This window comes from Macaca nemestrina, chromosome 9 (assembly GCF_043159975.1).
Source record: "Macaca nemestrina isolate mMacNem1 chromosome 9, mMacNem.hap1, whole genome shotgun sequence".
Classification (NCBI taxonomy): Eukaryota; Metazoa; Chordata; class Mammalia; order Primates; family Cercopithecidae; genus Macaca; species Macaca nemestrina.
In genome coordinates, this window is record NC_092133.1 from 136611536 (window position 1) to 136627498 (window position 15963).

At 43.1% G+C, this 15963-nt stretch overlaps 1 protein-coding gene across 10 annotated transcripts in view; it reads left to right on the forward strand.

Annotated features, from left to right (window-relative positions):
* The window catches only part of LOC105494351 (Scm like with four mbt domains 2), a 253153-nt gene that overhangs the window by 122383 nt on the left and 114807 nt on the right, over window positions 1–15963 (forward strand). For 7 of the 10 annotated variants that reach the window (XM_011762686.3, XM_011762684.3, XM_011762683.3 and 4 more), the window contains 3 exons: window positions 3881–3969; window positions 6016–6262; window positions 13438–13535. In XM_011762686.3, coding sequence (XP_011760988.1) covers window positions 3881–3969; window positions 6016–6262; window positions 13438–13535 — 434 coding nt within the window. The remainder of the gene's footprint in view (window positions 1–3880; window positions 3970–6015; window positions 6263–13437; window positions 13536–15963) is intronic. The other 3 variants (XM_071070495.1, XM_071070497.1, XM_071070496.1) reach the window with 1 other exon arrangement.

Here is a 15963-nt window from a genome sequence, read left to right on the forward strand (position 1 = left end):
GCAGGTTTTGAGTTTCGCGATGTTTCATGTGTGGATTGGTCCTTCAATTTGAAGAATAAGATCATGATCATAGACAAGGATTTGGCTTACAGCTGAGAGCGCTGAGTTGGAGTCTTGGAAGAGAGACGTGCTGCAGAATAAAGTTTATAGTTTTAAAATTTCGAGTTAGAAGTTTAATGGTCACACTAAGCAATGCCAATTAGCTTCTATTGCAGTGAATTCTAAGGAATTGCGAGGCAAATTTTATTTACCAGGATTTAACTGAATTAATCAGTGGTTAAGGTAACTCCATGGACTCGGAATTGTAAATTGATTATACTTAGTTTTTATTTTATGGCAATATTTATTGTAATAGGTTTATGGTACATTTGAACATTTAGAGCTTTGAGAGCTAAATGTTGACTGATACAGTTTTTCTTATAAAATTAGCCAGATTCTTGAGAACATTTCTTTTCTACTTTTTAACCTAAAGTGGTCTGTGTACGTTTATGGCTTTATAGATACATCTTTCATGGAGAGCAATTCGTTTAGATAGTCTGACTCATAAAAGATTGCTTGAGTCTTGTGCAGACGCATATAAAGGAAAGCTATAGGACTTCTGGGAACTCGAGGCTCATAAGATGTAAATGTCAGCGCTCTCCCTGGAGCTCCCTTGCTGTGACTTGGACAATTTAAATTTCAGCATTGTGCAGTGACTTCATAGGGTGCTTGCATATTTTAAAAACTTTCACTTAAACATGAACTTGGATCATACGCATGTTAGAAACAACCCTGTGGAAAATAGAGCTTTCTTCCTGTAGTTGGATATAGACGACCTGTGTTAGGCACAGGACCATTTATCACTGGATTATAATAATTGTTCTTCTTTTGTAATGAGATACGAAATGCATATTTTTGGGGTACAGTTGTAGATTTTGTCCCAATCTTGAAACTTATGTGAGTCATTTTCATATGATCTCCATCATGCCTGCAATGTAAATTACTGGTTTATCTGTTTGCAAAAGCTTTGGAGAATCAGAGAATCTAGTGGAAAGACTCCATGTGAGATCGGGCTCTGAACACTTGGGGGCTTGAGGCTGTTTCTAGGTTTTTGTTTTGTTTTGTTTTGTTTTGTTTTTTGAGATGGAGTCTCGCTCTGTCGCCTAGGCTGGAGTGCAATGGCGTGATTTCGACTCACTGCAACCTCCACCTCCTGGGTTCAAGCAATTCTGTTGCCTCAGCCTCCCAAGTAGCTGGGACCACAGACACCTGCCACCACACCCGGCTAATTTTTCTATTTTTAGTAGAGATGGGGTTTCACAATATTGACCAGGCTGATCTTGAACTCCTGACCTTGTTATCCACCTGCCTTGGCCTCCCAAAGTGCTGGGATTGCAGGTGTGAGGCACCACACCTGGCCGCTCTGTCTAGTTTTTTTCTGTGAACTTGGGCAAGAGTTAGTGAAGAAGAAGCCCCTGTTAGCATTGTTAGGAGGAACAAAACAGAGGGGGTAAATGAAAGGTCTTTGTAAAGCATAGCGTGAGTCCAGATTTTAATTCATTTGGCCTGTGTATCTTTGTTTTCATCTCAGTGACCCTAGCCATGCAAGAGGGCCACTTTTGAAAAGGGTGTAGCATTTGAAAAATGATGACTACATTTATAACAAAGCAAGAGAACACAAGAACACAGTTTTATGCTCAGCTTCCCAAAGTGCCGAGCATACAGTATTTTTTGTGTCTGTATTTCCATGTGAGTATGTATGTATAAAATAAGGAAGGTGACATTTTATTTGAGAAAAAAATGTAGTGATAGAAGTGGACAGATGAGTTATTCTTTATTATAAGCGGGGTGAGGCTAAGACGTTGCCATATAAGGTAAAGCTGGACTCAGCCTTGTTTGCCTGAGTTCCGTGCATGCTGGTTTTGCTCTTGGTCTGATGATCGTCCTTGGGCGTGGGTGGATGTTGACTTGAGAGGCACGTTAGTGATGAAGCAGCAGGTCTGGCCACTACTTGGCTTGTATGTTGGCCTCCATTCTACTGGCAGTTCTGCCAAAGCTCATTGGAAGTTTCAGTCTGGATATCATGGGTATGAATAATCAATAACCAGCAGATTACAAAGATATATGTAATAATTTAGTACATGTTTTTAATAAAACAAGAGCTAATATTTGTTAATTGGTTGGTATGTGCCTGGGTTGGTTATATTTTATTTGCATATATCTCTCCTTTAGTCCTTAGAACACCCCTTAGAAGCAAAATATTGTTAGCAACCTGGCACCCTTTGATTGGCTAGAAAAGAGTCTAAGAGAAATTGAGTAAATTATTCAAAGTCATGCATCCAGTGATGGTGGAACCCCCGTTGGGGCCCAGATCTGCCCCACACCCTTATGGCCAACTTCCCTTTTATAGTAATTTCACTGCTTTAGGTTTGAGCCAGAAGGGTTGCATCAAGCCTTTGAAGAACCTAAACAATGCACAAACGACTTGGGTCTTGGACCTTTACTGGGGCTGAGTAAAGTCCTGGGTGGATCCCGGGCTGCCCACAGGGAGAGCCAGTTGTGGTGGGTGGTTAATCTGGGGCTAGGGTCTCGCTGTCATTTATGCTGACTTTGCACATCCATCTGTTGGTGCCCTTGGAAGGCTCAGGTCCCTCAGGGATGCGGGTGTAGCCCAGTGAGGCCTTTGGAGATCTGTCGCTTGGGAGACATGCCAAGGAGATACGCTTTTCTCAGGTCTTGGGTTCCCAGCACTTGTAGAATGTTGCCCTCCACAGTCGGGTATTTCTTTTTCAGAGGAGGCCTCAGATACATTCCTTCCTTATTCACAGGGCTGTCACCCCTATTTTGAGTCCTGTCACTTTTCTACTTAGATAACTGAAGCAGCCTCAGTTTCCCTGCTTTTAGACTCTTTTCTTTCCATTCAAACCCTTATAGTATTTGCCGGATTCATTTTATACAGAGATGTCCTGTTTGTTAAGCATCTGTGTTGACTTCCTGGACTGTCCATAGTTTATTCCTACCACTCAGTATTATTTCCCAGTGCTGTGTGCCTGGAGTGTGCCTTAGCCTGACTGTTTACTGTGCAGTCATCCCTTGAGATCCCCTGGGGGACTGGCTTCGGGACCCCCAAGGATACCAAAATTTGCAGATGCTCAAGTCTCGCACAGAAAGTAGTATAGCTCACACATCACCTATGCACATCTTCCTGCAGACCTTAAACCACCTGTTGACATAGATGCTGTATAAATAGTGTTACATTGGAGATTTTAGCGAATAATAACAAGAAAAAGTGTACATGTTCAGTAAAGATGCATTTTTTCCCATGTGTTTTTGATGTTCGGTTGAATTGAACCCAGGGATGGGGAACCCATGGATATGGAGGGGACTACTTATTTTCCCCGTTTCTCTGTTTCTCCATTTCACCTTCAGTCCACCCCTCTTGTTATTTTGTGCCCATTTCTCTGTCTGCAGATTCCTTCCTCTTCTGCAACTGTATAAACCTTTCATGTTAACTCAGGGCCTGCTTTGATTCTCTGATTTCCCTAGCCTCACTGCTCTCTCTCTTCTTGGAACCTCCTGAATTGTATACTTTAGCATTTCTTTGTGATCTGTGAAACGTTTCTAAATAGGTTGTAAGACTTCGGATTCTTTCATCTCCTTGGTGCCCAGGCATGTGGTACGTGTCAAGTCACTACTTAGAGACACATTTTCGGTCTCAATTTTAGTATTTACTTAAGCATGGTGATGAAGGTTTAGTATTGACTTAAGCTTGGTGATGAAGGTTAAGAAAAACATTGAAATCAAACCTCCATAGAGAAAACTGCTGTGATTTTAAGTTGATTGGATACTTAGCTGCTGTGTTGAAGTGTTTTTTTTTTTTTTTCCTCCTTTGTCTTGCCAGCAATCAAAGAGAAGTATACAGACTGGACAGAATTTCTCATACGTGACTTGACCGGTTCGAGGACAGCGCCCGCCAACCTCCTGGAAGGTGTATGTATTGTTGTTATACATCTAATGTATCTCTGAAGCACCCCAGTTACGTGAGCTCAGACCTGACAGCACCTTTGCATATATCCTTCAGCAGATTCGTGCTTTCTGCAGACACTGCCATCCGAATAGCCTCCCCTCCTGTTTTGTCCTGAATAACTTAGGTGACTGATTTGAAAGGCATTGCTGAAACCTCCCCTATGATGCAATCAGCAAATGGAAAAATTCGCTCTATGCGAATCCAATTTTTTTTTTTTTTTTGAGACGGAGTCTCACGCTGTTGCCCAGGCTGGAGTGCAGTGGCGCGATCTCGGCTCACTGCAAGCTCCGCCTCCCGGGTTCCCGCCGTTCTCCTGCCTCAGCCTCCTGAGTAGCTGGGACTACAGGCGCCCGCCACCGCGCCCGGCTAATTTTTTGTATTTTTAGTAGAGACGGGGTTTCACTGTGGTCTCGATCTCTTGACCTTGTGATCCGCCCGCCTCGGCCTCCCAAAGTGCTGGGATTACAGGCTTGAGCCACCGCGCCCGGCCGCGAATCCAATTTTTAAATCACGATATGCCAGGACGTCTTCCTACTGTCCTATATCTTTAAGCCTCTTTCCTATATGAGTGAATGTAAGTCAAATCCTGTAGAATAACTGTTTTGAACAGGTGACAAGATTATGTATGTGCTAATATAGTCTCTTGGAGTACGTTGATAAGTGGTTCCGTTAAATGTTCTATTTCGGATGCATAACCCCAAGATTTGAACATACACACATTAACCAATAATTGAATTAACTTCTCTTGTAAAAACAAGAGGAGGAATGGCAGATCGTATTTCAGTGTAGCCAAGGAAATTTTAATGTATTGAAGAAAAGAAATAGTTTAATCTGAAATCTTGATGGTTTATTTGAAAATAATTTTATGATGAAACATTTTAGTATTTATATTTATATAATAGAACAGGAAGAGAAAGGCACTGCGTCATAAGTAATTATTGAATTACCTAGTCTGTTTTTCTTAAGAATGCCCCTAAAAAGGGGAAAACTTAGTGAAGAACAAGTAATAAGTAATAAGGTGTGGATTTTGACAGTATCATATTCTCTAATCAGGTGTGGATTTTGACAGTATCATATTCTCTTAACCGTAAACTTTCCCTCTTTTCGTAAATGATATTGACACTTTAGAATGTCATTGTCTAATATAGTTAATGGGTTTTATTTTGTAAAGATTTTGCCTGATGTATTTGTTATATATCTTTAGAGCTACTGTTTTAATTGTTCATTAACAAATCAAAATGATGATAGTTCATCCTTTCAAAAAGGACAAATTGTCTCACTATGTTAATTTTCTAAAACATATTTGCCTTCAAAGCTGGCTGAACAAACACCCTTTTCATATGCTATCATATGCTAAGAAGGTTTCTTACAAGGGGCAGTAATTATAAATTATCTCAACCAATTATCAGGTTAAGTGTAGAAATAATTTTACATAGTAGTCTAATTTAGCTGATCATTACTGTGTGTTCGACATGTTATCAACACACACTCGTGCCTTCATTACATAATCAAAGTATGAGAGCATCTTGGTCATCAGAGTAGCGGCCAGTAGAGTAAGATGAATGTCTGGGAAAGAGTCATGGTGTAAATTGAATGCTCCATATTAGAAATATCTGTCTATTGTAAAAGTAGACCGTTTGCTACCACATGTTCTCTAGATCCAGGCAAATTTGGGTAGAACTCTTCTTGAAAGCATACTGATTGTTAACAAAAGCAATTTTATCTGGGAAGGGTGATTTGTTTGGTGAGAACTTAGCATAAACTGTTATTTTCTATTGACTTGTGATTTTTTTGTTGTTGGATATGGAATGGGGTACATGGATGTGTGGGAGGGAGGAAAGGGAAGGGGCGGGGCATGGGCTGGGCAAGGATGGGGTGGAGGGAACGCCAGACTGTTCACCAGTACCTTGGATGATGGTGTGAAAAAATATTATCTTCTGCTGTCATCTGTTTCCATGAGAACCTTAAAATAAAGTTTAAAATAAGGAGTTTTGCTTCTGTTTAAACAGCCTCTGCGAGGGAAAGGCCCTATAGACCTCATTACAGTTGGTTCCTTAATAGAACTTCAGGATTCCCAGAGCCCTTTTCAGTACTGGATAGTTAGTGTGATTGAAAATGTTGGAGGAAGATTACGCCTTCGCTATGTGGGATTGGAGGACACTGAATCCTATGACCAGTGGTTGTTTTACTTGGATTACAGACTTCGACCAGTTGGTTGGTGTCAAGAGAATAAATACAGAATGGACCCACCTTCAGGTAAGGACCAAAGCTTTTGCTGCTGTAAAGTATTTTAGAAAAAGATGTGATGTTTTCCTGGGTGTGTTTCTAGAAAATATTTGAGCTCTCTGGTACCTTTTATATCTGAGTATGTGAATATTAAGCACTTTAACTTCACAATGCTTTCCGTAGAGACTAAAACCTAAGACCTCAATCAATAGTGTTCTCAAAGGAGAAAGCAATGTTGGGGGCCTTAGGGAAGTTGATCTAGTTCCTTGGGAATCACTGGTTCAGAAAGGAAAGACATAGTAGATTGGGACTTGAGCATATTCTCCATGTTTTTCTTTAGGAATTTTGATAGTCTTGTAAGTAGGTTTGAAAATCTCTGTCCATCTGTGTACCCATCTCTCTGTCCATTCACCAGTCCATCCACCTACTCATCCACCCATCTTTCCATTTATCTATTTATCCATTCATCCATCCATTCATCCACCTGTTCATCCAGCATTCATCTATTTTATCCAACCATCTGTTTATCCACCTATTCATCCAGCATTCATCTGTTTATCCACCTATTCATCCAGCATTCATGTATTTTATCCAACCATCCATTTATCCACCTATTCATCCAGCATTCATGTATTTTATGCAACCATCCATTTATCCACCTATTCATCCAGCATTCATCTGTTTATCCACCTATTCATCCAGCATTCATCTGTTTATCCGTCCATCCATTCATCCATCCATCCGTCTAAATATCCAAACCATAATCCAGTCTGACCATGAAACAGCACTGAGTAGATAGATCATCATGTTTTCTCCTGGCATGTAAGATTTTAGTTAGCTTCAAATGCACCGTCAAATGGCTTTGCAGAGGCTTAATTGGGAAGAATCGTGCCTTACGGTCTATGTTATACCTACCTAGTTAAAAATCTCAGTATTTACAAAATAAGCATTCTTGAATGTTTACTATGTGCCTGGTAATTTTACATCTGGTACATTGTTTATTTTGATTCTAAAAAAGTGCTGCATGTTTGTTGTGAATTTTGTTTCACAGCAGAGAAAGTTGAGAGTGGAGTTCAGCTAGTTGTCCAAGGTCCCCGTTTTAGGGGACAGGCAGTGAAATTCAGATTCCCAGGTGCTGGCCCGGGCCCCTTCCACCCCACTCCCCCTGCTGCTTCCTCTTGTCAGTCTTTGAATGGGAAACCTCAGAACAGAAATATTGGATTCTTGTAGAATTAGAGATGCCAAGGAAGAAATACATATTTTTTCAGAAATTGGTAATCTTCATTCCGGTGAGTTTTGTAGGTATATTTGGAGTAAGGACGTGGCTCTTTGCTTTATTAAAATCACCAGAGAATTTCCTCCCGTATTAGTTGCCGATATTAGTCTTGAGTAGATGAAGGAGAGGAGTTATATTTGTCTTTTCTGTCACTCAAAGGCTTTAATTGAAAACACTTCCTGGTCCTGTGTCCCGTGTGTTTGCATTTGCGTTAAGTTTGACAGGCATAGAGACGTGTAACGTGGCATTTTATTAGTATTATTGCCGTCAAAACGTTGAGAAGCAGCCAACACCTCCATCTCTATCCTGAGTAATTTTTGACTCTGATGACAAACAAAGAGCCTGTCATGTTGTGAAGAAGGATGTAAGCCCGGGTTTGCCCTGGGATTCATAACCCAGCAGGAGAAATTTACTTTGTGCGTAAAGTTGTGTGTATAAATCTCTGCTGAGTACCTAATTGCTTTATAAATTTTAGGAGCAATATCTACTTGCCAGCGTACAAATTTATAGCAAAGCAAAGGATGGCTAGTGGCTTCTTATGTTCTCTGTGATGTTTCTTTCCTGGGAGGTTATGGGACTCACGCTCACAAGCGGCAATGGAATGTGCCTCCGTGGAAACTTAGGAAATATTCGCTTATGAGCCGTCTCCCTCTTTCGATAATTTGGGGTCTTTATAATATATGATTAAATTGTGTTTACTTGTCGTAGCATTTTCTGGAGATTAGTTGTTCATTTAACTGGAGAGTTCTTGGGGGCCCCTGAAGATTCTGGAACAGGCAGGGCACGATGGCTCATGCCTGAGCTCAGGAGTTTGAGACCAGCTGGGGAAGCATGGTGAAACCCCGCCTCTACAAAAAATAGAAAAACCTGGCTGGGCGCGGTGGCGTGCACCTGTAGTCCCAGCTACTTAGGGGACTGAGGTGGGAGGATCGCTTGATCCCGGGAGTGGAGGCTGCAGTGAGCCAAGATTGCTCCACTGCACTCCAGCCTGGGTGACAGAGTGAGACCCCATGAAAAGAAAAGAAAAAAAAAAAAAAGAAGATTCTGGAAAAGCCATTCATCCTCAAGAACTTACTTCCCCAGTATTTAAATCACCAGCAGGAAAGGTTACGTACAGGAAGAAGAACTAAAAAGTGACAGGACACTCAAAGTGTGAGTTTTGAGTTCCTCAGATCCAGTGGTTTCAAGATGGAAACTGGATTCTGCTGCCTCATTCAGCAGAACAGCATCCCCGGGAAGCGAGGCTGTTACTACCCCTGTTGTGCTCATGGGGACAGATTCTAGTACTTTGGATTTGTAGAAATTGATTTCAAGTCCCACGGTGACTTGTGTAACTTATGTGGTAGCACCACTTCCTTAACTGGAATCTAGGTGAGAATAAAACTTCATACTTGCATGGAAAATACTAGGCTGATTTTGTCGTTTTCCCAAACACCATGAAGTCACTGGAAAGTGTTCTGCTTCCGTGACTGATGCGGAGAAGTCCAGTGGGAGGGGGGTGTGCAGGGGAGATGAGCACATTCCCCACGAACTCTTCCCTGCTGCCAGGACTGTCTGCTGTGCGCTCCCAGCACCACCACCATTGTTCAAAATAATCATCCTTTAGTTTTACTGACTATTTATTTATTTATTTATTTATTTTCGAAGCAGGGTCTCGCTCTGTCTCCCAGGCTGGAGTGCAGTGGCATGATCTCAGCTCACTGCAGCCTCAACCTCCCAGGCTCAAGTGACCTTCCCATCCCAGCCTCCCAAGTGGCCAGAACTACAGGCATGGGCCACCATCCCTGGCTAATTTTTTTAATTTCTTATTTTGTAGAGATGGGATCTCACTATGTTGCTCAGGCTGGGCTTGAACTCCTGAGCTCAGATGATCGGCCCACCTCAGCCTCCCAAAGTGCTGGGATTACAGGCATGAGCCACTCCTCGTGGCCCTCATTTTACTCTTCAGAGGGCACAGATTTCTCAACTGTTCAGCAACATAGAAGAGAAATGGGTCATAGAAAGTAGCTACGAAGTTAGCCTTCAAAAACCTGGGAAAAGAGACTAGATTTTATACTCTCCACCTCTGAGAAACATAGGGCCATTGAGCCTTTCTCTTTCTGCCCTGAATCAGAGGAAATAGCATTCTGGCGCTTGGGGAAGGAGGAGGGGAAAGAAGCCGCCTTACCCTGTACAATGGGGATAAGGATATCTTGCTGGGCTGCTGAGTGGTGTAATGTATATCAAGAGATTGGCCTTTTCTAGACATTTAATCTGTGATCACAGTCTTAAGGTTAAGGAGGGTAAGTAGGTCATTAAGGTTAGGGTCATTTAAGAAGCCCACTGCTCTCCTATTTCGGGATGTTTAGAAAATAAGATAGACTTTTAGATATTCTTGCAGATGCTAAGGAGATAAAACTTTTTGAGGTTTTTTTCTTCTCTATATCTACAATTTATTCCCTTGTTTTTTTCCTTCAAAATTATTTTATCCACCTCCACCCCACCCCCCCTTTTTTTTTTGTTTTAGTGCTTGTTTTAGATAGTTCTTGGAGTCAGGGAGTTTCTGAATCCAACTTAAATACTTCCTGCCTGAACTGTTACTTAGTCCAAAAGTGAGCTGGACTATATTAATCTGTTCAAGCTGCCATAACTAAATGCCACAGCCTTTGTGGTTTAAAACAACAAACATTTACTTCTCAGAGATGTGGAGGCTGGAAGTGTGAGATCAGGGTACCAGTGTAGTTGAGGTCCAGGGAGGGCTCGCTTCCTGGTTTGCAGACAGCCGCCTTCTGACTGTGTCCTCACATAGTAGATCAAGAAAGAACTCTGGTGTCTCTTCTTTTAAGGACACAGATCTCGTTTAAGGGCCCCACCCTCATGACCCTATCTAACTATAATCTCCCAAAGGCATCCCTTTGGGGTTAGGGCTTCAAGTAAGAAGTTTGGGGAGACACAAACATTTAGTCCATAACACTTTTCTTTGACGTTTACTATCTCTTAACAACGTAGACTCATCTTTCTTCACTGGGTAGGATCTGGAGGAGCAGGAAGATACAGAAGTTTTTTGGAGGGAGGTGGATAAAAGAAGGGTTGTTTCTATAGGCCTTTGTTTATTGATGATTATGTTATGCATTCCTGCTTCCTGTGGCACTTAATAGGAAATGCCCCACCAAACCCTTGCACAAAAGGAGATTGCCTCGTTTTTCTCGTAGGCTTCTAGTTTCAGAGGAATAGGGACATGTTTTAATTGCTCACGACCTTCCCAGAAACAGAAACTGGCATGATGTACTTTATTCAGTTACCTGCAACATGATCATTTTAAGAAAATGGTCAATGTTCTTTGAATGGTACTATTTATTGTCCGTTAATTTGCCGGTATGACCAGCGTGCCTCCATCTCACAGAATGCACACGGGGACTGTTGTTCTCTGCCGGTTGTGTCAGTCTGTCAAAACTGCAGCTGATTTTCACCTTGTCATGAAAGAAATCTGCCTTGCTGTGGGCTGGATTCATTCCAGGATTTAACACCATCAGAAAGAAAACAGAGAATCTTCAGGTTGTAGGACAGAGGCAGGGCCCACCTGGCACCTGGGCTTCTTGTTACCTTTGTCTCTGATGAGGAGGAGAGATGGCATCCTGTGGACAGAGGAGTTCATTTTTTCAGAGATTACTTGGTTGGTCCACCTTCCTGGGCCAGCATGCAGGCAACCCCACTGGGGCCGGGGCATCCCCTCCATGAGTTCTCATAGCTTAGATCTAACCCTGGTCATGTTGGATTTCCATTCCTCCTGGACTTAAGGTTTTTTTTTTTTTTTTTTGGAGACAAAGTCTCACCCAGGCTGGAATGCAGTGGCACAATCTTGGCTCACTGCCATGTCTGCCTCCCGGGCTCAAGCGATTCTCCTGCCTCAGCCTCCCGAGTAGCTGGGATTACAGGTGCGCACCACCACACTGGCTAATTTTTGTTTTGTTTTGTATTTTTTTTTTTTTTTAATTAGAGGTGGGATTTCACCATGTTGGCTTGGCTGGTCTCGATCTCCTGACCTCAAGTGATCCACCTGCCTCGGCCTCTCAATGAGGGTGTTGTTTGACCATTCTTTTACCCTCTCCTCTGTCTCAGGGCATCCCTCCCGCACTCGGAGACCACCATCAAGGGTCAAGGGTATAACGAGTCCTAATTCCAAAGCAAGAGGCCAAAGGTGCCACCCAGGTAGATCACGCTTTCCTTTTCTGTACCTGTTGAGTCTTCAGATTCTTTCTTTGGTGCAGGCTTTGGAAATCCCCATTGTTTTCTGTGAGCTGGTCCTTTTCCTACCGTGCCCAGGTTGAACTCTCTGTCTGACTACCCAGCTTGCTGGAAGCAGCCGTGTGTTCATGGTCCCTGTCCCGTCAGGAGCTCCAGTCTGTTGTTGGCAGTTTCTCTCCTGCTCCTGCATTGGTGTCCTCAGGGCTTTGCTCCCCGGGCTCTGCTGAGTGGCCTCCTGTTTCTCTGTGGTTTGGATTCAGTGCCCATGAGCTTGCCCGAGTGCACAGGTGTCCCACTTGCCCTCATGGAGCAGCTTGCAGGGGGCTCTGTGAACTGGTCCCTGTGCCTGCTTTTGGGGGCCCTGTGATAAGCAGTGTCTTCCTGAGCGCCCCCTTCTCACTGTGGACATCAGAGGCCCCGTTCTTTCAGTCTCCGCAGAAGTGTGTGTTGAGACCCCACTGAGTGTTCTCAATTACGTTAGTTAACTAACTAAGAAGAATTTAGAAAGGCCAAACCAGGGGAAAAAAAAGTTCAGCAGACAGGAAACACTAGAAAGGATTATAGACAATGCACACACGCAGAGGATGTGTGGTTGTGAATTACCCTTTGTGTGTCTTTGTGTAAGTAACAATGACTTCGGGCGGTGCACTGATGGCTTGGCTAGTTCTGGCAGGATCTCATACGTAGCGTAATTATGACTGAATAAACTGCTGAAACGGGGGCTTAAAGCTCAAGGTGAGTTCAAAAGCGATGAGGATCAAAATAGATGGCTTCATGCTAAAAAGCAGACATGCAAGAAATTAAAAATATAGTCCCAAAGGTCTAATGTTGACTTTTAACTGTGCTTAATTTCGTATTCATATCCTAAGCGTCTGTCTGAAGTAGCCTGGGGTGATATAGTGAAGGCATAAACATGCCCTACTTCCAGTGAGGGCTTCTGCAAATCCTGTTTTGATAAGGTCTTAAATCTGTTGAGATCAGGCCATAAAATTCTCCTGCAGTTTCAGCAATAGGTAAAAACAGTGCTCAAAGTTTTTTTTTTTTTTTCTTTTTAATTTTGCATTCAGACTCTGTAACCTCCATCTGTAAATCTTGCCCCCCCCCACCCCCCACCGCCTGGGGAAAAATATGGGCAACGTGCGGTGTGTTAAGCAACATTTCAAGTGTAAATATTAAACTTGGTTGGTAAATTTTAATTTACCTTTTAATAATTTTCTGACTTACAGGGACTATTTTTAGCAGATGAGAGCTTAGAGATTTAGTGAAAAAATATGTTGTAATAACCGCAAATGCCAGACTAGAGTCGTTTGTAGTTTAGAAATGTATCCGATAAAAAGTTCCTCATCACTGGGCATTGCTTTCCTAGGTGATATGTGGAATTTTGACCCACGGATGACTGAAGGTTTTTGCTAATGTGATTAATACCATTAAATTACTTACAGAATGCCAACTAAATGCATACAGGTGTTCCCTGAAGAAGAGGTCTATTAAGTTGATTCTTCATTTCTGACAGCAGAATCCCAAGTTGCTATTTAATTTCAGAAAGTTCTTGCAGCAGGTGCTCATGGCGGGTAGGGGGTGTGAACACTCACGGTCACTGACCGCGCTGAGGTATCAGGAAAGCTTGGGAATTAACATGCAGGAAAGGGCCACCCGGCAGAACGTGTTAGTCCTTCAACTCTTCTGTGATTTGCTGTTGATACAGAAATCTATCCTTTGAAGATGGCCTCTGAATGGAAATGTACTCTGGAAAAATCCCTTATTGATGCTGCCAAATTTCCTCTTCCAATGGAAGTATTTAAGGTAAGATGTTGATTCTTAGCAATGTATCTACTCTTTTTGAGAATAAAACCATCTACCAAGTTTTCCCGCCGGGTGCGGTGACTCACGCCTGTAGTCTCAGCATTTTGAGAGGTCAAGGTGGGCGGATCCTGACGTCAGGAGATCGAGACCATCCTGGCCAACATGGTGAAACCCCCTCTCTACTAAAAATACAAAAATAAGCCAGGCGTGTGGTGTGCGCATGTAACCCCAGCTACTTGGGAGTGTGAGGCAGGAGAATCACTTGAACCAGGGAGGCGGAGGTTACAGTGAGCTGAGATCGCACCATTGCACTACAGCCTGGCAACAGAACGAGACTCAATCTCCAAAAAAAAATTAAAAAATGTTTTCCATACCAAATCCTTTTCCACTTGAAAAAGGCACCTTCTTAACCAGTTTACATTTTAAATGCTTAAGGTTTTGTCTGTTTCATGTTGCTTTTTAAAAAAATAATCTTCATAATGGCCCGTATTATAAGATGCTGATTAAAATTGTTTAGGTTTACTGTTTTTCTTTGTAGCGTATTGTTATGGAAATATTTTCACCCCCTCACTTCCTGCAACAGAAACAAAAGGAAATATAGCAAGTCTAATTTTGACGTTTAGTAAAAATGACAGAAAATGATGCATCTTGTGGTGGTTCAATTTTCTTAATGTCCCGAGGTTCTGCTCAGTACTAGGCCTTCCACCGGGTGCTCACACGAAAATGAAGGGCTTGTGAAATGCATCTCCACCAAAACGGCCACCAAGTTCTTTACACTTCAAAAATTAGACTTCACACTTACGTGAAATAGAATATTGGTTCTGGACAAGGATGGTCCATTCAGGTTCATCCAAGGAAATCATAAAACAAGCCCAACGAGTGTGGGTGGTGACCCAGCACCATTGGCATCCTTGGACAGTTCTCAATGTGGTTGTGATGGGCAGACATCCAGTTGCTTCCCAGCCCTGGGGTGGCACGCGTCTGCAGAGTCATAGAAGTTTCATATAGAAGATGTACTTAATGTGGTGGTTGGACACCCCATACAGCAGGAGTTTAAGGATTTAGTAGGGGACGTGGGCTTCCTGGATTTTATGGACACCCGAGTCCTCACTCAGCCTTTTAAGCAGTCATGGCTAATCATTGACCCTTTCGTTCAGTACTTCCCCTGCTTGTAAAATTGGGCTATTAAGACTTCCTCCTCAACTTAGCCATGTAATTATGTCCTGATGTTAACTGAATGATGATTTTTACAGTGTTTGGGGGCTCCTGTACTGGAGGAACAGTGTAAATATAATACACTGTTAGCATGATATTGACTGACAGTGAGGCTGACAGTTATGGTGGGCATTGTTGTTATTTTTTGCCTCACTGACCAAATCCTTCTCTCTCCTCCTGTCTTTCTCTTCCTCTCCTTCCCTCTTCTCTCCCTTTTCTTCTTCCTTCTTTTCATACTGTCCTGCCCATACAAAAAGGATCAAGAGAAACAGCCTTTAATGTTGGACCTCTCAGCTCTGCCACCCACACCAGAGCCAGCCTGCCCTTGTCACCCCCGCCCCTTTGTCTTCACCGTGGCCTCAGTCATATTCGAATGTGAATCAAATCCAGTCACATCCTTCACCCTTGAAAAAATAAATTTTATTTTGAAGTACCTTATACACACACGGGAGGAGTTGAAGGAGGGAACCAGCGGAAGAATACAGATGCCCACCCTCTGGTCTAAGCCTCAGACCTGCCAGGCCAGCAAAGCCCCTGCCACAGCCCCAGGCCTGCCTCCCTGTGGGGCCGGGGCACCCAGGATCCCACAGCTGTGCGGGTCCTGCCCGTGCCTCTCTTTGTGGTGTTCCTGCCTGCGTATGCTTCCCTAAGTGGGATGCTCAGTCCTGTTGATAGGACGGGAAGTGGGTACCGTCCTCATTGTTCAGAGAGGGCCCTTTCCCTGCTCCGAAGAGGGAAGAAAGCTGGATGTGGTCTGGGCACCAAACTGGCTTTGCTTTTCCTCAGAGTAGATGAGGATTCAGTAGGTGAAGTCGTGAGCTAATCTTTTTTTTTTTTTTTTGGAGAAAGGGTGTCACTCTGCCACCCAGGCTGGAGTGCAGTGGGGGTGGGGTGACCATAGCTCGCTGTAGTGTCAAGCTCCCAGGCTCAAGCCATCCTCCTGTCTCAGCCTCCCAAGTAGCTAGAACCACAGGCATGCACCAGCACACCTAGCTAATGTATTAGTTTGTTCTCACGCTGTTAGCGAACACATTCCTGAGATTGGGTAATTTATAAAGGAAAGAGGTTTAATTGACTCACAGTTCAGCAAGGCTGGGAAGGCCTCAGAAACTTACAATCATGGCAAAAGGGGAAGCAAACACCTCCTTTTTCACATGGCAGCAGGAAGGAGAATAAGAGCTGAACGAAGGGGAAGGCCCTTATAAAATCATCA